The sequence below is a fragment of the Chelonia mydas genome, chromosome 3, assembly GCF_015237465.2.
Source record: "Chelonia mydas isolate rCheMyd1 chromosome 3, rCheMyd1.pri.v2, whole genome shotgun sequence".
NCBI lineage: Eukaryota > Metazoa > Chordata > Testudines > Cheloniidae > Chelonia > Chelonia mydas.
The window spans coordinates 69,108,709-69,132,392 of NC_057851.1; the positions used below are offsets into that span (position 1 = coordinate 69,108,709).

General features: G+C 39.6%; 1 protein-coding gene across 4 annotated transcripts in view; it reads right to left on the reverse strand.

Annotated features, from left to right (window-relative positions):
• The window catches only part of EPHA7 (EPH receptor A7), a 175,276-nt gene that overhangs the window by 102,587 nt on the left and 49,005 nt on the right, over positions 1 to 23,684 (reverse strand). For 3 of the 4 annotated variants that reach the window (XM_037894491.2, XM_007052778.4, XM_043542664.1), the window contains exons 4-5: positions 5,763 to 5,918; positions 4,537 to 4,872 (exon numbers count right to left, since the gene is read on the reverse strand). In XM_037894491.2, the coding sequence (XP_037750419.1) occupies positions 4,537 to 4,872; positions 5,763 to 5,918 (492 nt within the window). Of the gene's footprint in view, positions 1 to 3,370; positions 4,303 to 4,536; positions 4,873 to 5,762; positions 5,919 to 23,684 lie in introns of those variants that run through there. The other variant, XM_043542665.1, reaches the window with a different exon arrangement.

Genomic DNA, 23,684 nt, shown 5'->3' on the forward strand with positions numbered 1-23,684 from the left:
ATAACTGCTTAAATATATAATTCCCTTAAATGACAATGGGATAGAATTATCAGTGATGTAAATATTGGGGCCTAAGTGCCAAAGTAGCCTAAGTTGCACATCTGATAAATATCAAGTTTGCACAAAAGGAATCTAACTCCTTGTCGTCTTGTGGGTGCTAGGTGGGGAGAGTAGGAAATCGGGGGGTGGGGGAGGGGGATCTGACTGATCGGAGTTGTGATCAGTCAGAAAGAAGATATTCCAGGTGTGCAAAAAGGTGAATTTCTCACTAATGCAAGACCAACTGTGGTCCAGGAAGTCATAAAGGGACTAAGAGGATGGTGTAAGACAAAGAAGCTCACCAACCCTACTGAAACTTACTTCTGAACAAATGCATTCCCAAGTGCACTCACAAAGCCCTCAGTGGCACCACGCTGTTGAATGCAAGTCTCCTCCTGGATCCAAACAGCGTTTCAACAGTGAAAAGAGGGTTGTATGGGTTTCAGTGGGATTGTCTGCAGGAATCAGGCAACTAAATTTTGGTCCAATATTCTGTATCAGTATCAATTCTAGTTAACTGGCATACATTAACACATAAAAAAATTAATTATTGATGTATTTTGCAAAAGAAATTGAGGGCTATACGCAAATTACCAATACATAGTTACCAAATTACCAATAGGTCATATATTTGACCTATTATAAACGCTTTTGATTTTGTAACATTTTCCATCTTATAGACGACTATACTGTATATTACTGTAATTACTAATAGGCCATTCATTTAGGACCTACAGTGGTTCTCCATAAGGGTTCTTTTGTAGGATGACTCAAAAAGTTACAATAGTTGCTTCTTCTCTCAACTCCTCTGGTCTCCCTGTGTTCCGTGCTGAAACAAGTTGAAATGTGCCTGCGTGCAGACAGATGACATGAGGTCCAGGCACCATTTAAGCCCCATTTTGAGGATTTAATGGAGTCTTAAATGGTGCATAAGCCTTGTGTGGCCCCTATGAAAAACACAGGTGAATTTCATCCTCCATGAACAACTTTCTTACAGGCCCCACAAGGTGGGTAGTGCACCACTCCTTTGCCTCCCTCGCCAATGCACTCATCCACTGTGTCTGGGGCTTATACAGGAGTATAATCTACAAGATCCTACAAGACTGGTGGCTGCTGGGGTCTGCATAGATCAACTTGCAGGATCAGAGTTTATTTTGCACATTTCATACCAGTAAACCTCAATTTAGATTCAAGTTCTTTGGAAATTGCTAGCTCATACCTGTGGGCTCACATAATTGTTGCATTTCCACTTCTGACTATGTTCTTTTTTTGTTTTTGTAAAGTAGGCTGCATGGCTGTGGATACAGCCTATAACGACATCACATAGCATCTGCTGTTATCCATCACACAGCTTTTAAACACAAGATCCAACAGCTGTGCGTCACACATACACATTGCGAGCACTGTGACGCTGCCATTTATTCACTTACATACCTCCTCCACTAATATTTATTTCACAGAAACAAATAATTTGATCTTAAACATCTAGCCAACTTGGCATCCCCCTCCCTGACATGATCTCTTTGTCCGATTAGGATCCTGTTATACGTGGGAGAATAAAAGCCGATTAATGAGCAGAAAGTATTCTGTAACCCCATTCTTGTATAAATAATGTCACATTATCATTACACAATTATCTGAATTTTGGGAAGATAGCCCCAGGGATCCAGTCACAAAAAAGGCAAATCTTACTGCAAGTTTCCATGCATGTGGTATGCCCAGTTATTACATATAGCCACCTAACGTGACAACACAATAGAAAGTTCAAAGGGTTTAGTCATACACACATTTACACAAACAAAAACCAATACAGGCATACAAAAAGAATATTTTTTGCAAGTAGTATAGAAGAGTCACAGTCACAAATGAGAGCTGCATGAATTCTAGTTTACTTGGCTATAAATAAATCTAACATTTGTCTTCTCTCCATGGTAAAAATAAAACAGGAGCACAGATGCATTACACTCTCCTTTGTGTAACCAGTCTCTCCATTTTCAATTATAATAATCAATCTGTTCCATATAACATATTCCCCCCTCACTTAACCAAAGAAATCAGCATTATGCAGCAAAACATTTTGCTATAAAATAATGTAAATGAGAATATTCCTTTTTTGTGAATATAACTGTCCTTGAAAAATGTACGAAGGAATCTAGTCTTTAAAAGGTTTTCTGTAGTTGAAACAGAAAAAATACTTTACATTTATTTAGCACTTTTAATCAGAAGATCTCAAAGTGATTTTTAAAAGATGGGCATGTATTGTTTCCATTTTACAGATGGGGCAACTGCAGTGCAGAGGTTGAACACGAAATTTTCAAAACCAGACCCATGATGTGTCACTATTTGATTGCCCAACCAGAGATATCTAGCTCCTGATTTTCAGAAGCGATTAGCATCCAAAACTTCATTGAAATCAGGCTCTTTGTGCCATAATTTGAGCTTTCAAAATTAGTGGGCACTTGAAAATGTTGGCCTAAATGACTTGCTCAAGATCACACAACAAGCCATAGAGAGCAAGCATGCTAAAAACAGAATCCAGGACTCTTGACTCCTGAGCTCTTAAAAAATTTACCTAGAGACATGGTGGATTTTCTGCTACTTACATGCTTTAAAATTAAGACCGGATGTCTTTCTGGATGAGCTACAGAATTTATCGTAGAAGTTATGGGCTCGATGCAGGAATCACTTGGAGTAATTCTGTAGCCTGTGTTACGTAGGATATCAGACTAGATCATCATAATGATCCTCTCTGGCCTTAAAATCTATAAATCCATGACTATGAAAATACTAGAAAATGTACTAGGAACAATCCTATGTTGGCAGACAGATAGAACAGATGACCTAATAGATCTTTTCCATCTCAGCTATGAATTCAGCCTCTGGACCACACTTCCTCTTATATATTTGGTGTGCGACTGGATCACCAAGGTACATATAATGGAAGTCCATTTGGCCAGCTAAATACCAGAGGACTCTAATTCTCTTCACCATAGGATAGCTCAGAATAGATGTATATCCAGTCCTGAACACCGTCCATCTGTTTGCTTGAAATGAGACAGCCATTTAATTAAATTGGTGGCAACTTAAAAAAAAAACATAAGCAAGTGATTTAAAGGCAGCAAAGTGGGGTAACTTTTGGACAGTAATTAGTCTACATTCGTAATCCCAACTGAAAGGCCAAAGGCTGAAGAAACATGGAAACAGAGATTTCCTATAGGCAAGAACTTAGGTATATTGGCAGATCAGTGTGGAGATACTTGAACCTGACAAAGCCTAAATTTGAGGACTGTGATCCACAGAACCTAGAAATGTCACAGACAATCTCAGCAATAGAAAAAAGTATAGCACCTTTTTATTGAAAAGACAGTAATCATTTTACATTTTCAAGGCTGTTTTTCTTACTTATCGCCACAGACCACCCCCCCCCCCACACACAGCCTTTGAATTCAATTCACTATGGAGACCAAAGTGGGTAGACTATGATTAAATGCACTGGTATAGTGAATGCTTCCACAGAAAAGAATAAATATCTGCATTAAAAAAAATCAGATTATGATGATCAATAAAAAGTGTTAAAAAGACATATAAATTACGAGAAATACTTTAAAACATTACTTAACAATATTTCTTAAACCAGTCTATACGCATTCATTTCCTATTTGCCACCTAGAATTCCTTCAGAAACCCAGCAAATGTAATTACTGCATGGGTTAAGACTTCTGCTTAAACCTCAGGTGGTTAGTTTCCTAGCAGGGTTACTACACTCTCCCAAGATCATGCCACAAAGCAAAATACAGTAGAGTCATAAGACCACTTTTTTATCAACAAGCAATTTACCATTTCACTATCCTGATATGAGATTTCCAAGTTTTTTTCACTCCACATGCAGAAAACTGAAATGTTTTCCCACTATGGGCGATATGTTAGTTTGATTTTATTTTCCCTGACATTTCACCTGTCAGATTATGATAAATATAAGAAACAAAGAATAATTGTCACATTCTCACTGAATTTAATCATCAAATATCTGGACACGTTAAATAAATTGGAAGTGTAATCCTGAGGGAAGAAGACATGAATGCTGAAAACAGTGTCAGATACCCAAGTCATCTTCCAGGCACCCAACATTCTAATACAGGTTTAAAATACTCAGAAAGGGAGCCTGTACAGAAGAACCTTCACACTGTATTTTTTCTTCAGCTCCTTGTAGCACCAATGTCGTAGTAAACAGGAGACAGAATTTTTGTACAGACCCAAGAAAACCTATATAAAAGGATGAAGATAAATACACTCTGTGAAACTCTATTTGCCAAAAACAATTATCATGCCAAGAAAAGGTAGCAGGTTATCATGATATAGTATAAACATATGCTAATTAGGTGGCAAAACGAAAAGATTCATGAGATAGAATCCATCAAACATAAACCTGAAAAACTGCATCCGCACTTTGCAGGTTCACAGTCTGTCTTGCTCTCACAGTGAGTCATAAAAACTTACCTGCTTGACCAGTGGTAATACTGACAGCTGCAAAGAGCCTCTGGGAACGGCTCAAGTCAGATACGCCATTTACCGCTTCCACTTCAAAAGTGTAATTAGCATGAGCCAGGAGGTCCAAGACAGTAACGTAGTTTTCTACTAATCCAGTTTGCTGGGGCATATATCCAATGTTACTCCCACAGGGAACACATTCACCCTGCTCCCAGCTGCACCTCTTGCACAAAATTCGGTAGGTTACATCATTTCTTCCCCCATTGTCGGCAGGAGGGCTCCATTCCAAACTCACAGTAGTCTGGTTGATATTGAAGATGAGGTTCTGTGGTGCAGATGGAGGTCCTTTGTAAAACACACAAAAAGGACAATGTAAATACATGAAATCAGTGAGGAACATTTACCTAGTGTTTTAATTACTGAAGCTCAAACTAGATGAAGCATTTTTCTTCACATAAACATTTCATTATATTTACTACAAGCTACATAAAAGCCTCCTTGACCTCACTTGGCAAGAAGCTTTATTTATTTCCCATTAAGGAATCAGGATAACAATTGTCTGTTGTATTTACTGCAACTGACTTTAGCAGTTTTTCTTCTGTGCAATTAAAAGGATCAGTTAACACACCTCAGAAGTTTACTCTTACAACATTTTTAGTATGGGGATTTTTTTTCCCTTTTAAACAAACAGCACAGAATGCATTTAGACAGTCCTTAATCAGATCTGATATGATTTACAACAGTATTTGGGTACAGCTTTGGATTTTGGAGACTTTCATTACTTGAACCACCAACCTGTGTAGGTTAGTCTATTTGCAGATGGAATGTTAAGCTATATCCCATTACATTTCAATCAAAGTCCAAATCCACACAGGTTACTTTTCATTTTGCATTCAATTCATTTTTGTGTAGTATCATATTAGGCATACAGCCTGTGACAATTTTAAGACTATAGGAAAACCATGCTTGCATTCTTTCTGTTATGTCTAGTTATGTATTTACCCAGTAACTTCTCTTTCCCAAGGTTACATCGGGCAAACATGAAATTATATTTATGTTGATTCTATATTCAGTGTACATTTTCCCATTGCAGTTCAATTTAATTTATCAGTTTCATTTATTACTTTGCAAACATACTGAAGACCAATAGTAAGGACTAGTGAGAACAAACTACAAATCGCTGTACCCAGTTGGTTAAGCAACGTCCTTCACTATTAAATTCATGACTGACTCACTTGTGCACGCAACATATGGTGGATCAGAAGGCGCTCTATAATAGCTATCATCACAATCACATCGGGAAGATCCTTCCTTGTCAGAGAAACTGTGAGTAGGACAGCGAGAGCACTGTAGATCTTGGGAAGATGATTTGTAGAATCCTCGGCCACATGCTAAGGGAGAAGAAGAAAAACTAAGATATACATTTGCATGTGCATCTGGCCTGCTTTCTTTTCCATTTCAGTTATATGTAGAGTGTACACTTCCACAGCAAATTACTTCAGCAAAAGCAAGGCATTGTGCTCAACTCCATCATGATAAATATATATTATTCTTCATCGTGTGCTATTAACTTGATTTTGTGGCATACGCTGCAATGCAAACATACACTACAATTGGACCAGCAGCTGGCAGCAAAGTATTTTGACTGTGAAGACGAAAGAAATATGACAGCTAGGACCCAATTCTCCACTCAAACACACAGAAATCAATGAGAACTGGACCAGAACCTCAGCTGGTATAATCAGCACAGCTCCAGCTAAGCATCTGGCCTCAGAAGTGCGTATCTAAAGGCATGATGACCCCCTGGGTAAGTTAATTCAGCAAAAGTCAAAATACATTGAAAGTCTTAATAGAACAGAATGAAAATCACAGCTGCAATCAGTACCAGTACTTGTGTTATAGGTACACTGTGGCCCATTTGGTGGTATTTAGCTACACCCCTCAAGGAGAGGCACAATCCCTCCCAGGGTTTCCTAGTACACAGAGAAAATGTGCATTCTACCCCATTCTTTTGGATTAAGCAGTCTGCTTTCACCAGGGTGCCCAAAAAGCACCTTACGCCAGTAAGAAATGGATCCTGGTCCTTCTGGCTTTCCCTTCCCACCCCTTCCACTCTATCTGGGCAAGCAGCTCAGGGAGCACTCGAAAGGAGCATTCCCCCTCATGTGCAGTCTGTGACTGTCCTGGACAATTGTTCCAGGGATACAAAGAGTGGGGAATGGCTCATTGGATCCCCACTTCCACCTGTGTGCACCCACTAAAGGGCTATGGACAAACTAGCCCATTGTGAAGTTACGTTTGTTTGCTTGCTTGCTTATTGTACTAGCTATTAAACTATGATTTTTAAACACATTTTCAATCACCACCATTTATTTGCTATTAAACAAACCACACTGTGTTTTCTGGCTTACAGAGCAAAACGTTTATAAACCTACCTGAATGTGATTAATGGATATATTTTTAATCTTTACTTCAGTTAACTACTAGGGGGGAATCAACCTGCACAAGTTATTAAACAGATTATTTTCTAAGTAATCCTTCTTGCTCCCAAACCTGATGGAATGTTCCAAATGGAGGATGGCTGCATCATACTAAACAAAGGGAAATGCCACCAATGGTAAACAGATTATGACCCCATTCCACCTTAAGTGAAGAAGGTTACAGGGGCACACTTGCTAATATAGCAACCATGGTCAACAGAAAACATGCAAGAGTACAGAATTCCCCTGGACGCTTCTAATGAAACTCAGGCTCTTTCAGTTGCACAGCTTCATTCAAGTTCTGTTCTCCAATAAATCAGGCAACCACAGCACAGACAATTTAACCTCTAAGGCCCTGCTTATGTGTGTGAAAAATCTATTGTGGGTGAAGCTGAATATCAGGTGTTAAAATCTTCAGAGGGAAAAGCTAGTTAAATAGTCCTTAAAAATCCACAAAGAAAGCATTTGCTCTGGTAACATTCACATTGATTGGGGAGTTTGTCTCACAGCAGATATTGAGTTACTGACACTTAAAATATTTACATGTAGTTTTGGAGATCAGATACCACAGTGATGGGCATAGTCTAAAAACACTGGGCCTCATTCAAAACCCATTAGAATCAATGAAAAAAAGAGTCAGATGAACTTCAGTGGGCTTTATATCGGGTGCATTGTAGTGTAGTAGCCATACTATTCCACTTAATATATATGAGCACTATGCAACCCTGCTATAAATTATACAGGTCAAATTTTCCTGATTCAGACTGATAAAATCCACTCTTGATTTAGTTCATTACAGAGGAAACAAATGAAAAATTCTCTGAAGATTTACTTCTGATTTTTTTTAAATTTTCTAAAAAAAAGCAGGTCCAAAAGACAATAATCATAATGACATTTTGGAGTTTGTCCTGTTTAAATGTAGGGGTTCTAAGCCAAATGATCGGCTTGCCTTTAATAAAATTGCATTAATTTACCTCAGAAGAGAATTTAGCCCTATGTTTTGAAAATATATGTTCTCTTTCATTGATTGTATCACTGCAGGGTAACACATGATTATGCCAAATATAGCACCACTAAAAAACAAACATCTAACGAGAACGCCTTAGTATGCATTCATCAGAGCATTTTGGAACAAACATTTGGATAAACTTGACTTCTTGAGTTTTCAGATGATGCTAGGAGTTCAAATTTAATGCGGAATTAGTCTTTTTCATCCTCTTTCAAGATTATTCTAAGATTTCCAGGTCAAGGGTGAAGAGCACTGACGCTAAACTGTTTTGTAAATATGAACTATAAATAAATATTAATGCATTAAACTTACGTCTATTATTCCAGTACACTCAATTAAGATCCAGCCACCTGACCAAATAATAAGTTTCCTGTCTTGTCTTAGCTAGTCAAGTTCCTCAGAAGATGAGGAAAGCACTGGACAAACACACTGCATCTTCCAGCATGCCGCCCTCTGCAGAGCAAAGAGCAACTTGAAAGGCACAGATGCCTACTGTGAATCCAGTCTGTCCCTCTCGGCAGGGAACATTTCAAAGCAAAGATGCCAAAAGAAAATAGAGATTTCAGACAGAAACAACAAAACAAACAGAAAACCCCTTTACATTTTTTTTTCCTGATGGCTTGATCTAGACATTTATATGCTCAGTCACTTGTTATTTAAAGTAAGTGTGCATTTCTTATTATAGTTCAAAGGATTTGAATGTCTGCTACTAGTCTAAGTGAAATCTCTATTCTTCTGCAGTGCATACCAGAGGCAGCAGGATCAGACACTCATTGTATCATACTACTATCTCCATCATCTTTAGTTCTAATAAGAGGCCCATGTGATGGCATTTAATTACTTAATTATTCCTTTGACTTAAGCACCCCATAAATATAGAGCAACATTATTCCTGCAATGCATTCCTTAACAGCCTTTAAAAAAGGTGCTTTCAACTGATTCTACCACAAAGTCTTAATAGCAAATTGTCACCAATATCACACACAAAAAGGTTTTAAGAAATTTAAAAAGGGATACATTCAAGGTATCATACGTTATATTAAAAAGGGCAATGCTCCTCTTTTTCTGGTGGAATTAAAGAAACAAATTAGCTTATTGTTATTTTTTCCTTTCTAAATTTTATTTTATTTTTAAGTCGGAGATAGTTTCTGTTCTTTTAAGCTAAGACAGGAAATTTTCTATTGATTGTTTTTCCCCTTGGCCCAAACTCTCAAAATTGTCAACATTTACTTTTTTAAATTATAAATAATTAAAAATATATTTTTGATCTAATGGAGAAAAAATGACTAATATCTCTAGATGGTATTTTAAAGGTCTGTGGAGCTGGAAATCTTACCTTTTTCAGCACCAAAAGTTGGTCCACTAAGAGATATTGCCTCACCCAACTTGTCTCTCATTAATTGTAAATAACCATTTGCCAAAGAAATGCTAATGCTCTCCGTAGACCTGTATATATAGTATTATCCTTTTGTAACAGCTACACTGTAGCTAAGGTTGAGGTGGTGATTTCAGTTTAACCCCCAGTTTGCTTTTGATCCTATCTCTCTCAATATTTTGATACTTTGCCTCAGTAGCAAGTAGCTTTGTTTTAAAATTTCAGATTTCGCGTGTGTGGTGGTCCTAAATGGGAAAAAGACAATTTGCCATGTTTGAAAAAATAACATGAGTCACATTTCAGTGATGATGGTGATGAACGATAAGCAAAACAACAAAATTATTGTTCATGCCACATTAGCACTTAGAGGCCCCACATAAGCTCAGGGCCCCATTGTGCTAGGCACTGTACAAATATGTAGGAAAAGACAGCCTGTCTCCTGAAGAGAAATAATAGAAAAAAGCCTGAAAGGGGAAAACAAAGGCACACAGAATGAATGCAAATTGCCCAAGGTCAAACAGTTCATCAGAGCTGAGAACAGAACTGATGTCTCCAGAGGCCCTGTCCAATGTACCATACTGCAGTAACTCTGGGTATTTCCTAGTACACATATGGTTGTACAGGTTGAATTCTCTAGTCCAGCACTCTTGAGACCTGACCGATGCCGAACCAGAGAATTTACCAAACCACGGGAGGTCAATGCAGAGTCCAGCAGGTCTCCATTGGCGCAGGAAGCAGGGATGCGGGGGGGTGTTGCAGCACCCCCAGGCTTTGAACCCGGCCGCCGGCCCCAGGTCCCAGTCGCCGGCACCTCTGCTGTCACCTGGGGTCCTAGCCACTGACCGCAGGGCTCCGCAGATGCCCCCGTCCCAGGGCTCTGCAGATGCCCCCACCTGTTGTCTGAGTCTCATCCTTCTCTGAGCACCTCACTGCCCCGGGCTGAGACCACTGCTGGGGGCAGCTGCAGAGCCCAGGGCTGGGGCCGGGAGCGAAGCCCAGTGTCCCGGACCCTGGGCAGCAGCAGAGCCCCTGCGGCCGGCAGCTAGGACCCCGGGCGATAGCAGAGGGGCGGTGGCTGGGACCTGGGGCCAGCAGCTGGGACCCTGGGCTGCAGCAGAGCGGCCAGCGGTTGGGACCCCGGGCGAGGGGCCAGCATTGGAGCCCCCGGTCGGGGGGCCGGTGGCCGGGACCCCAGGCAGCAGCAGGGACCACAGGCAGGGTGCCACGCTGGGCCCCCTACTTCCTGTGCCTATGGATCAATTGTTATTTTTATCTCACCGCTGAGGTGAATAAACTGAACTATGCTTGCAATGCTGCCTAGCCAAGGCTTACCGGCTCGCGTCAGAACAAAGCATTAGTGTTGTTACCCAATTTTACTGTATTGGCACAAGGAAATAAGTAGATAAAGCATAAAGAATAAAATAATATGAAAAATAAATAGATAATAACACAGGCAAATCTATCATTTGCTCATCTAAAATGATCTCTGAATTCCACTTCCAAAGTGAAGTGACAATAACTGCTAACTAAAGTTATATCTGGGGTCTCAGCTGTAGGTATATCCGGGTTAGATGAGTGGAGGCAACAGGACTTCCGACTGTAGAGTGCTGCTCCCCGCTCCTCTTCGCAACCTTTAACCAATCTTCCAGCTGGGCTTGTCTCATGTATTTTGGTTTTTCTTTAATGAGGTTTTCTTGTATCATGTAGAGAGACATGATCTCTTGCTCAGAAATGAAACGTCTTTGCTCCAGTCCTTCTATTAAATTTGTTGCCAACTGTATGCATTTATTGATAGAAATTTTTTCTGCGATGTACTCCTCATCATCTTCATCACCATCAATGGCTTCCTCGTTATCTTTGTTTTTCCCCTGCTGTACCATTTGCGCAATTTCTTCATCCGTCATTTGATTAGCAATTGGTGCATCTTTGTCAACTTCCATCCAGTCTAATAAATTTTCCTCTCCCAAATCCTTGGCCAGCTCAAGCACTACAGGATGGGACATACCGCTGGCATACTCCATTAACTCTATAACAATTTGTTGGTTTTCAGACACTTCAAATCCAGTGAACTCGGACTCGTCATTGACGGCAGGACTGTCCTCGAACATTAGGGCTGGTCACAATTTGTGCCATCCATTCTTCAGAGTAGATGGAGTTACTCTTTCCCAGGTTCTAGCTAGTGTCCAAATCATATCCTTGAGGTTAAATTCTTTCCTAAATGTTGTCAAACTGTTCCCATCATTAAGAAATACTAGCAATTGGTGCATAAACTTGGACTGTACATACACTTCAGGGATCATAAGATACCCTGATCACAAGGCTGAATCTGTGAGGTACAGTTTGGGGGTAAATACAATCCCACCACATTATCTTTGACAAGCAGCTCTGCTTTAGGGTGGACAGAGCAATTGTCGAGAATCAGCACAATTTTGCACTTCGGATCCAGACCTACCGTGGTGCAATGGGCTCTTGCCTCTGGTATAAACTATTTCTCAAACCACTCGAGACATAGATTAGTCATTTTCCATCCCTTTTTGTTGCCACGGTATATCACTGGGAATATTTTCACCCCTTTGAATGTCCTTGGATTCACACTTTTCCAATAACCATGAGCTTGCATTTTTGCATGCCTGAAGCGTCGCTACAACCAAGGACAGTAACCCTGTCCTTCGACTCCTTCATACCAGATGGTGGCTCCTTTGCATCACGAGCCAACATTTGTTGTAGGCATACAATCCCAATAGAGAGCAGTTTCATCGGCATTGTATACCTGCTCTGGGGATAACTTCTCATTTGCAACTAACTGTGCAAATTTATCAACGTACTTAGCGGCAGCTTCCGTAGCTGCACTTCTTTTTTCACTGCACATGCGATGTAGACTAATGCCATGTCTGTTTTTAAATTTCTGAAGCCATCCTTGCAAATTAGTCACACTCAAGCTGCAGGTTAAGTTCTCTGTGGAATATCTTTGCTTGTGCCATCACCATCTCGCCTGAAATTCAAACACCTTTGTTCCTACAAAGCTTGAACCAATGTATAAGCGCGCTATCTAAATCGCTGCTTTTCCCCTCCTTCAATGTCTTACAAACACTCATACTTTTTTTACTGTCACTTTTGGCAAAAACTTAAGGATATGCTTCTTTTGATTCTTCAAATAGATGACCTTACATGGTTAAACTCACACAAGGCATGTACTGATGTGCCCTTTTCCAATTTCTGCAACACTTCCACCTTTTGCTGTATTGATATTGACACATGCTTACCATTAGCAGCATTACCAACACTGCCACTGCTTGCCGGTGTCTCAGAAGACATATTTAGGGGTAAACTGGAGGTAAATACAGCACAGTACACTGAGCCAGGACTGGCAGGACTTTGCCTGACCACAGGAAACTTGGGCCCACCCCTGATAAGCGGACATCTGGCGAACTAAAAATCATGCTTAGGCACCAACCCCTCATCTTGCGGGGGGGTCGACCCTCTCCCTTCGCTCCAGGCCCAGTCCCCACTCCACCCCTTCCCTCAAGCCTCCGCCCTGCCTCTTCCCACCCCTGCTCCACCCCCGCCCTGCCTCCTCCCCCAAGCGCGCCCTGTCCCTGCTTCTCCCCCTCACTCCCAGAGCTTGAACGCCACGAATCAGCTGATTCATGGCACTCTGGAAGCGTTGGAGGGAGGAGTTGGTAAGCACAGGGCCGCCGGTGCATGAGAGGCATGGGGAGGCGGGGGGAGCTTGGTGCCAGGGGATCACCACACCCACTAATTTTTCCCCGTAGGTGCTCCAGCCCTGGAGCACTCACAAAGTCGGCACCTATGCTGGACCACGGATGTGCCAGATCATGGAGTGCCGGATTAGAGAGGTTCAACCCATAGCCATCAGTAATTCTCACTGAATTTATAACTGGGAAGATTGGGACAGTCAAAGGGTGAGGTAAAGACTTGGAGACTTTCCTAAGCAAGCTCACCCTCTAAAGAACACTGCGGAAGAGCACTGCTCAGCAACACTGTTCACCTAAGATAAAACCCCTAGTGCAGGTTTCAGCCTGTAGCCATTAAATCAAATGGTAACACAAATGCAAATAGTGATGTTAAAGATGCATAACAGTGCATCTTGGGATGAATAATATATGAAAGCCACAGTACATTTTAACTGAAGAGGCAGCACTGTGATGTTTGAAGCCATTGCACTCCTCGTCTGAGCTCGTTTAACTTTAAAAGCAAAGCGAAATACGGTCCAGTGGGGGTTCTGTTATGAGGTCATCCAGGGCACTGCCCATTCAGAAAGGTGTGAAAAACAAGAAAACAGTGAAACAAATTGACCTTCACTCAATTCTGTGTGTTATGCACAGCCGTTAATTGAATAGAATAGCTCTTCCCCAGATGAAGGGTCTGTTTTGTTCAGGCAGCTGCTCCAGAGCCCAGTCTGTAATAGCTAGTAAGTGCACATTACAAGAAGGGGGCTCCAACCCAACAGCAGCAATATCACTCTGCTGAACAGCACAGAGGCTACAGTAAGCCTCCAAATGGTACTTTCAAAAGTACCCTAAAAATGATGAATACATGAAGATTATTGTGCTTATTACTGAAATAGTTATATTACCAAATCAGGGCTTCATTGTGTAACACGCAACAAATACAGAGAGGAAGTCAGAGTCCAGCCAAGTCACAGCTCCTCATTTAAAATCTGTTTCACCCTCACCAGTATTTGGGCCTAGCATCCTAGGCTTGTGTCTAGGATAGCCTTGCCTGCTCTTAAGAGCAAATCCTCCCACATCCTCCATAAGTGAAAAAAATCGTCCTGCAAAGGACCTGGTGTCGTTCTGCTATGCAGGGAAGAATCCACCCAGGAGATAGCCAATCCTTGTCCTGCATAGCTGAGGCCTGTAATTGAATAGGGTTCTGATTATATATATTTAAACTGCTCCTATTCTGATAACCTTACATGTGCTGTAACATTCGGTAGTCCATCTATATGTGGAGTCCTCATATAATGAAAGACCCTGATGTACACATGCTAAAGCCAGTGAAGGTTGCTTAAGTAACTGTTTCTGGCCTGGCATTAGTAACTTTATTTCTTTCTTGCATACCTGGCGTACACAACCTGAAAGCTTATGTTTTGCGTTCGTATGATAGGGTGCATGGAATGGAAAGGCAACCTTGACAAAATATGGTGTTCTCTCTCACATATACATAATGCGTGACAGTACGGCCAGGCATGTTTCAAAGACAATGTCTTTGGGGACCTTTCAGAGCTTGCTGTATGGAAATATTAATGCTGGAAACCCCTCCAATAATTTGAAGGGTGTTAACCCAAGGCATTGTGAATTCCATTCCCACATCTGGTGTTCAATTCTGCATTGGCAGTGATAACCAGGATGCTGGTTATGGTTGTATATGTACAAAAATGGCAGCTCCTCTGCAGTGAGCTCTGCACAAGCTTCAGCCACCCGAGGGCCAATGGTGATCAAATAATTTCTTCTCTTTTTATTTCTTTGTATATATGAGGAAGAGTTTTCCAAGAAATTCCACGAGAGGGAAAGGAGCAGATGTGGAAAGTAGTATATGGCATTTTGGAGTCCCACTTGTGGGAGACAAAGAAAGGTGTTAACATAAGTAATATAAATGTTTTGACGCACCTTTAAAAACTTTTCAGCGTAAAAGCTGTGGAAAGCGAGACATGGTTTTTTGTGCTAGAACAGCTTGGTTTGGATTTAAATTTGGAGAATATGGGAAAGAAAGATAGATTAGTAATAAATCTTGTTCAGATAATAGGAGGAAAGATGGCAAATAGGACTGACGTTAATGATACATTCATTCAGGAGAATTATTGTTATGAAGAAATGTGGAGAGATTAGGGAGAGCAGTTAGATTAGAGAATCAAAGGGCATACAACCACGCTTTCTACCATTTTTGGCATGGTGGACGCTTGAATGAACATGATTTTTTGATCATAACTTCTCAGTCTGCATGAAAAATAACAAAAACTTAATATGTTGCATGTGATGATTGGAACTTTAATTACTGTTTGTCACCAATATATAATATTGGAATAATCAGTGTAAGGAAATGAATAAATATACACTGTGTTATCAGAATAATAGAGCTCATTCATTAATGCTTGATATGTCATGTTTAATTGACCCTACCATCATATGCATATCATACCGGCACAAATACCATAATTTTATACATAGTGAAGATTAAAGTAATGTTAAAAAAACAGTAGCCTAAAGTTAATAATCCAGTGGTGTCAAAAAAGCGGACCTTGGTGAAGATGAGGGTTAAACTGCTAATAATTTACTTATGAATGTGTGGAGAAATCCTGGCCCCACTGAAGTCAATGGCAAGACTCCTATGACTTAAATGGGGCCAGGTTTTTCACCCTTACTCCTCTCCTCCTGTAAATTTTGAATAAAAATTGATTTGATCAACAGGGATTCCCATGTACCTTTTAGTTTTGCTCTGTTGTGTGATGATTATTTTTCCATAGGCAATGGCTAGAATTTTTGTTTTGTTTTGATGAGGACATACTGAACATATACATCCGTTCTTCAGATAATGCAGACCAAATCACAAGACCACTTTCTAAGCTGGTAGACATTAAGGGTAATTCAGCTAAACCCTTCTTGTAGAAATTATTTATATGCTAGGAGTTTGTGCAGATGTTTCCTGGCTGAAGTTATGCAGCTGCAAGGAGCTTATTAATTATAAAACATAAAATGGATTGTTCTGTAATTGTAACTCTCTGGGGTTCTGATACATTTTAAAATTAACATACATATCTACTCAGGACTGGGATTGATATTGCTAGATTATTTATTACAGATGGACACTTCAGCTAACGCAGAAAAAGGCTGGCGTTTCTACATTGGAGCTTTCGAATATTTGTATCATATTAATATCTATGGTTCTATCATTCAGAACTGAAAGCACAGCTTGCAGAAAGACTACTCCCACTGCTAGTGTTGCTGACCTCATCTAGGATGGACAGGTCCAGAATCTTTATTTTAATCCTATTGACAGTGCCTCAGTGGGAGTAATTACAACAGTCAGCCTCAAATGCAGACCTCCTGTCACTGATCTATAATGATTTTTCACAATGAAAATGAACAGCAGACTGGGAGGATGAAAACAACATGGTGTAATGATTATATTAAGATTTGTAAGACCCCTTCTGCATTATCCTGCTGCAAACACATGACAATTTGGCACAGGACATATAAGATTTGTAATCACCTGGGCAGTCAATATGGTTATAAACAGAAGTTTTTAAAAGAAAAAGTTTCACACTTTTACAACACAGATTTGACTAATAGATAATAACATTAAGCACTGGTAGTTTTAGAGTCAGTCTATTTGCAACGTTTAGGTAAGTGAAAGCAGATCAGCCTATAATAACTCTCAAATGCACAGTTCAGTGCAAAGGGGGACTGGGAAGACATCCAGCAGCAAAGGGAGACTTTATAATCCCAGATCCCCTTTTCCAATAATTCATGTGCGTGTTCCAGTCATGACTAAGTTAGACAGTGTAAATTACTTTTATAGCCAGAGACGGCATCTGTTATGCCTTCTATGGCACCTAATATATAGTGTTTTATAAGGATCCAAGACTGTAGTATTTCATTTATCTAACTACTATACAGTGATAAATGTCTAGCTGAAAAAAGATGTTTATTTTATCTTGCAAATTTTTTTTAACTGCAATAGTGTCTAAAGATTATGTATGTTTCAATCAAAGAATTATGTTGTATGATTTAGCCAGAGTAAACACAAGCCTTTTAATGGTGCATCAGCAATAGTGTGAATGACATATCTAAACAGGACTGTCCTGTGACTGCATACCATCACTAGCAGAATGTTTGCTGTTGCCTGTCAAGAGTCTCTCTGACTTCATATTCACCTCCCAAACCTAATAAAGCCTTGTTGTCCAAAGCCTTCCTGTCTTCCCTGAGATGTTCACATATTGCTGTTTGCACAAATAAACTTTGTTCAGTTTTTGAACATTTAAATAATACTATAAAGCTTTTTTTTAAGATTAAATGAAAATTCCTCCTTCCTACAAGAAGTTCCTTCTAATACATTTAAGTTTCAAACAGTGTAGCAAGATGCCAGATCATTTATTTAACTTCTCTAGGTGCAAAGAAATCCAATAGTTATAGAGCAATACTCTCAAATGTTTTGCTGGCTTATACTTAAACAATTACGGAATATAAAGCTTTTTTTCCTTGAGTGAGCAAGTCAGAGAATACACAGTTTCACTGCAGTGCAACAACAGAACTACTCAGAGCCTAAATACCTATGAATGAAAAGGCTATAATAAAGAATGCATTTAAATGGCAATTACAGTGACACTAGTGCAGTCCTGAACAAAATTAAGTGCTTGGACATATTTTACTGTTGCATAGTACCTAATGCTTACCCCCTACATTTTCAAACTATGTAAAGATTTAGACATGTGACCTCAAATTAACCTTCATGTGAATGGCACCGCTAAATCACCACGAACAGCTTTGAAAATTTAACGTGTGAAACTCACAAAAAAAGGAAAATGAAGGAAGGCTGAAACTCTGTTAATGAAGACCTGCGAAGTGTGGATGGGAAAAGAGGAAAATAGATTAGTTCTTTCCATTTTTGTTTTTTTATGAAAATATAAGGATCAAACCTTCAAGATGCTCACTCTAATGTTTGAAGTTCATCACACACACTAAGTGCTTTGCTTGATCGGGGCCACAGAACTCAAGCACCTTGCGGAATCATACCCATAAAAAATGACTAAAAGTTCAGGGTTTTTCCAATTCCTCACAGAAATTTATGTTTCCCTGCTGGAGTCCACTAAAGATTCTATGTTAAACTGGAGAATGAATGGTATTATGACATTATGACAAGTATGGAAGAAAAATATGATTAATTGAGATGGAAAAAGTGGGGTTTTTTTTTACTTAGTTAAGTAAAAACCCTGGTATAAAAATGACTCTTGTTGATTATTTAACATGCCTACTCTTTCAAAAGGTTGAGCTGGTAAAAATGTTATGAATTTAGATTCTTTTCAAAACTATTTTTGGACTCAATTAGAAATTCTAATCACAAAAAGTATATTTTTTGAATGTTAACATTTCAACAAGAAAATCTGGTCAAAATTTCTTAAAAAGAGGACACATTTTTCATCATCAAGACTTTTGTAAATAATTTTACTTGTTCTTGGTCAGCTCTAATAACAGCTGAGAAAACTCCCACTATATGTTTCTGAGTCATGAATGAAGTACACCAACAAAAATAGGGAAAACAAGACTTGACATTTCTGATATTCGGGGGGGTGGGGGGGGGAAGGTAAAAAAACCAACCAAACAAAAAAATAATCTTTCCAGATAGCCTGTGTACACAACACTCACTTTGGGTTTGTGTGGACTAGGATAAACAGTTTTTTTAATAGAAAATGTTAGCTAGCACATTGTAACCAACAGCTTCTAAAACTCTAATACAGATGAGCCACATTTTACCTTAGTATGTGCTGCTAAATACAACTTGTTGTATGCTAGAATTTTAAAATCCATTAGTTAAACATGCTCGCTAACATGTTCTAATAACAACCCTTTATCCTGTGGGTGAAATTCATCACACCTGGGATACGAGCTCTAGGCAGGTAGTGTGTGGAGGGGTTGAGGAAGTGATATGCATCCCCCAACCCAACATCAGGGTAGAGAAATACATCCCCAGCCCCGCCAAAGAAGAAAGTGGATTCCCCCTACCAGAATCTGAACCATTCATTTGGAGACTGTGTGCCTCCACACTTGCTCAGAGGGCTTATCCATGGAGAAGTCTGAATGACTAGAGGGAATGATGTACTAAGACTCTCCCCTCCCAGCTTTGTCTTGGCCCTCCCATTTCAGCTCCTGGCCCATCCTTCTCCTTGCTGAAGGCTCTTCAAAGGGATTCAGAGCAGCATGTATGGTTCCTCCATGAGCAAAGGGCAACAGCCACCATCAGAGGACCTCAGGGGAACAATCAGCCCCTAGATTATTATGCTCTCACAGTGAAGTTTTATGACTGTATAACACAAACACTGACAGATCATTTAGCCATGCTGGTTTTAGTCACTAGACATTGTTATAATGAAATAAAACTAGCTATACAAACTCAAACTTTCAATACAAATACAGCAACATTTTCTAAATAGACTCATGAAAGGTTTATGCTGAAAAAAGGTCACAGACTTGTTTTAGTGTATTATTCTGAGATTGCAGAAGAAATAGCTCCAAAAGCAAACAAAAAGGCAACAAAATTACCAGTGAGGAAATCAATAAAATAGATTATTTTCATCAGCTATTCCTTTGATCGTAGCTTGGATGAACAAAGTTGCTTGAAGCATCCCAATGAGAATGATCCACAAGCCAGCTACATTTTGTGCTCTCCTTTTTTCAAACTCCACTGCAATTAAATTCCAACTCCACCAAAATCAGTGTGGGTCTTCGCAGGCACAAGTGTCTGTCCACGCACAGGGGTCTATCCATGAGCAAAGCACAATCAGGGCCTTAGATATCAAGCAGCTTAGGCAAAGAACTGTCTTCTTTTATGTCATACATAGCACCAAGATTACTGCCAAAGCTCAATAAATAGTATATAGTAAGTAATAATACAATTCAATTTTCTGAAAAAATGAAAAAAACAGTCAAAGCTGACAATTGTTGTATTTGTCTGAAGGCTTTATAATAAACTACAAAAGATCCATAGATTTCACGGCCCGAAAGGACCACTATGATCCTCTTGTCTGACCTGCATAAGATATGACACAGAATTTCATCCAGGATGGCTTTAAAATATTTCTATTTAAGGAAGAAAGTTCAGCTAGAAATACATAGCAAGAGCTGAAACTATAGGTTACCAGGTGGTAAATTCTGGTCAGCAGTTGTTGCCCTGTATAATTTGGGGTCTGCCAGCACTAGAGGTCTATGTGTTCAGATGCCCTGTGCCTCCTTCCTACCTGTCCACTGCAGCTCTCCTCTGATTAGTACATCTCTGTCAGAGCCAGATTGACACTGGGCTTCCCCAAAAGGCAGCAACCCCTTGAACAACTTGCAAAGGGAGGCTCCACTACTCAGACGAGTGCTTTCAAGAATTAATGCACCCTCAGGTATAAACTTCTGAGCACATTTCCCCACAGTTGTGGGGGAAGGACATTATGAACACTCCCATTCCTCCACAAATTTGGCCCCATTCTTTTCAGTCCTGGATTCCCATCCCCACAAAGAGTTTTCTGCAGGATCTGAGCATTGTGTCTCAGGGCTGTTGACCTCCTTATTCCACATGCAAAGGACAACATGCATTATAGGTGCTGGAACTAGAGGTGCCACACCCCCTGGCTTGAAGTGGTTTCCATTATATACAGAGTTTACAGCTTGATTTAATGGCTCTCAGCACCCCCACTATACAAATTGTTCCAGCATCCCTGACATACATGTACAGATCTCCAGAGGACAATCTCAAAATTCTGCTTCACTGCATGAAATCTGTCACAGATTGAATTACAGGGATTTTCTTGAGAAAACTAAGGTAGCCTGTTTCAGGATAAACTATTTTGTTTAATTTAAAAAAAAAAAAGCAGTAAGCGTAGATTTTTAAAAAATGCTTTTACACAATCTATTTGAATTAGATTTTTAATTTAATTGTAATAATGCTTAATGACGAACCAGCAAGAAATAGATCCGGAGGGCTTGTTCATAATGTAAAACAGCAGCAGATATCTCTATAGGCTTTCCAATTGAAATGTAATTAAAATAATTTAATATCATGTTTTTGTTTCCTTTCGATAGTCTGTGACCTACTGTTAAAGTTCTAGACCTTGATCCAGCAGAACATATCTGGGGGATTCCAGGCTGTCCCCCATAACTATACAGCAGGACAGCCTAGCCAAGAGAAAGGTCAGTCTGTTGTGACAAGGAAAAGCAAAACAGATCATTCTCTGCCTCTCGGGGCTGGGGAATGGAGGACCTGATTTAGGCCCCAATCCTGCAAATATTTATTGATGTGCTTAACTTTAAGCAGTAGGTAATCTTACTGACTTCAGTGGGAACAGTCACATGGCTATAGTTAAGGAAGCGCATAAGCATTTGTAGGACTGGTGTTTTATGGTGGAAAACTTATGTAAACGAGCTCCCTGTACTCCACAACTAGGTCTAGTTGGGCAGAGGGACTAGAAGGCTTGGGAAAGGAAATAAAAACATTTAACTTTTTCAAAATATGGACCCACTCCAAATCCCATTGAAGCCAATGGAACTTTTGCCACTGAATTCAGGAGGAGCTTCATCGGGCCCTACGTTTCTAATATTATAATCAAAAAATTAAGTTAGATTAGGATTTATTAATAATCTAAAGAAATAGGCAGCAGTTTATGAAGAGATAAAAACAAATCTAATACCCCCATTTTAAAGAAATTCAGGAAGAAAGACATCATGGCAATGTACTAGTACGAAATGGAGTTAGAATAAAATGTGAATAGATTTCTTTTTCTGGGTTTGCTTCAGTAAGGCTGTGGCAATAGAAAGGGTGATAACCCTATGATAGATTTATTTGCTGAAAGTTTTCATGAGGGAAACGTCCCAGAATCTCGTAACTCTGCAGATCCAAATAGTAAAGCAAGAGGCATAATACTGTGAAATGAAGCTGTCTCTACTAATTGCACACCCTGATCACAACTGTATCTTATAGCTGATAATGTATCAAATCTGCCTGGCTGATCCTGAGGATATGGAAATGTCACTTCACACTAAGCAGCTCAGAGAAAACAGGGAGGTGTAGTAAGGCAGTTCAAAGACAGCACCCATCTGAAATGATAAAAAGCATGCAGAGGAAAAGCAGACGACAGATTGTGAAAACAGAACAATTACAGATGGAGGCCAGGTGGGTGGGTCAAACAAGGTTTTTTTTAAAAATGGTTTATTTTCATACTTAAACAGCTCCCTGTGTGTAAATGTTCAACAAAGAACTGATAAGAAAATGTATTTGTAAATGCGTTTGAACAAACAAAATGTCTTCTAGTCAAGAGGGGCTTAGTTGTATATAATTAAGGGATAATGTAATGTGCATGGTTGAAGAGTATGAAGCAACACATGGCTTCTGCAAGTGATTAAACACCAATACAAAGTGGAGGAGTTGGATGCCTGAAAACGCATTTTAGTGCCAGCATGGCATCCTCTGAAGCAACAGACTTTATCCCTGTTATACAAGACAAAAGAATATTCACTGAACCCACACAAAAGAATATTTTTCTTGGACTGGAAAGTGCTATACTGCTACTTAATCAAGCTTTTTAGCTACGTCACTCTCCGGGAAAGACTACAGGAAGTAATCTTTTCAAGGGCAACCCTAAAAAAAGAAAAAAGAGGGTGGAAAAGTAAAGTAAGAAAAAATTGCAAACCAATTTAGGGATTTCAGGGGAATTCATTTTTGAGGGTAACTTAACATTCTTCTTCTCTGAAATTAACTGCAAGCTTTCTTCTGACATCATTAGCCATTTACTATGACTGTAGCTTTGACTGTACTCTTCTGAAAGATTAAAAAATGCTTCATCGCACACTCATTCACTACACTGTATTTAACGGTCGAATCGCTCAAATACTGCAGAACATGGATAACCCTATGCACGTGAGCAGTTCAACTGAGTTAGGACAATTCACTGGTTGTGTATCTACACGTCTGGAGCCTCAGATAGGACTACTCACATGAGTAAAGTACTTTGGGCCCTAAAGACCTGATCTAAGCCCACAGAAGTCAATGGGAGTCTGACTTTAGTGGGCTTTGGATTGAGACCTGTGATAGTGTATCCAAAGGGCTATTTATTCGAATGCCATGTATAGATTTTACTTGATAATTGCCACTATAAACACACAATCTACATTGTACGGTGTGCTGTGGAAAGCTTTCCTTTAAAAAGATCCAATGTATTTACCATATTTTAGGGTCAGTCTTAAAATTCTGAAAGCTCTGATTTTTGTATATGTTGTGCCTTCCGCTTCAAGTTGGCATCAGAAAAGTAAGGAGAAAGCATTCTAAAGACGCTGCAATGAGGTAAAGAAATGAGAGTTCTGAATTTGGGGAAGGGCCCTTTATGTTGTCATGCTACATCTATTAGTTTTGATGGCCAAGCCAATTCGTAAGTTTATCTAATACATGTGATCATGACTCAGAGTCCTGTTTATGAATAATCTGCCCCCCACATAAGTTCCTTTTAGGAGTAATCATTCAGCTAGCTACTCCATGTCACTGGTTTCAGACAAGAACTCTTACCAGCTTTGATTTCTTA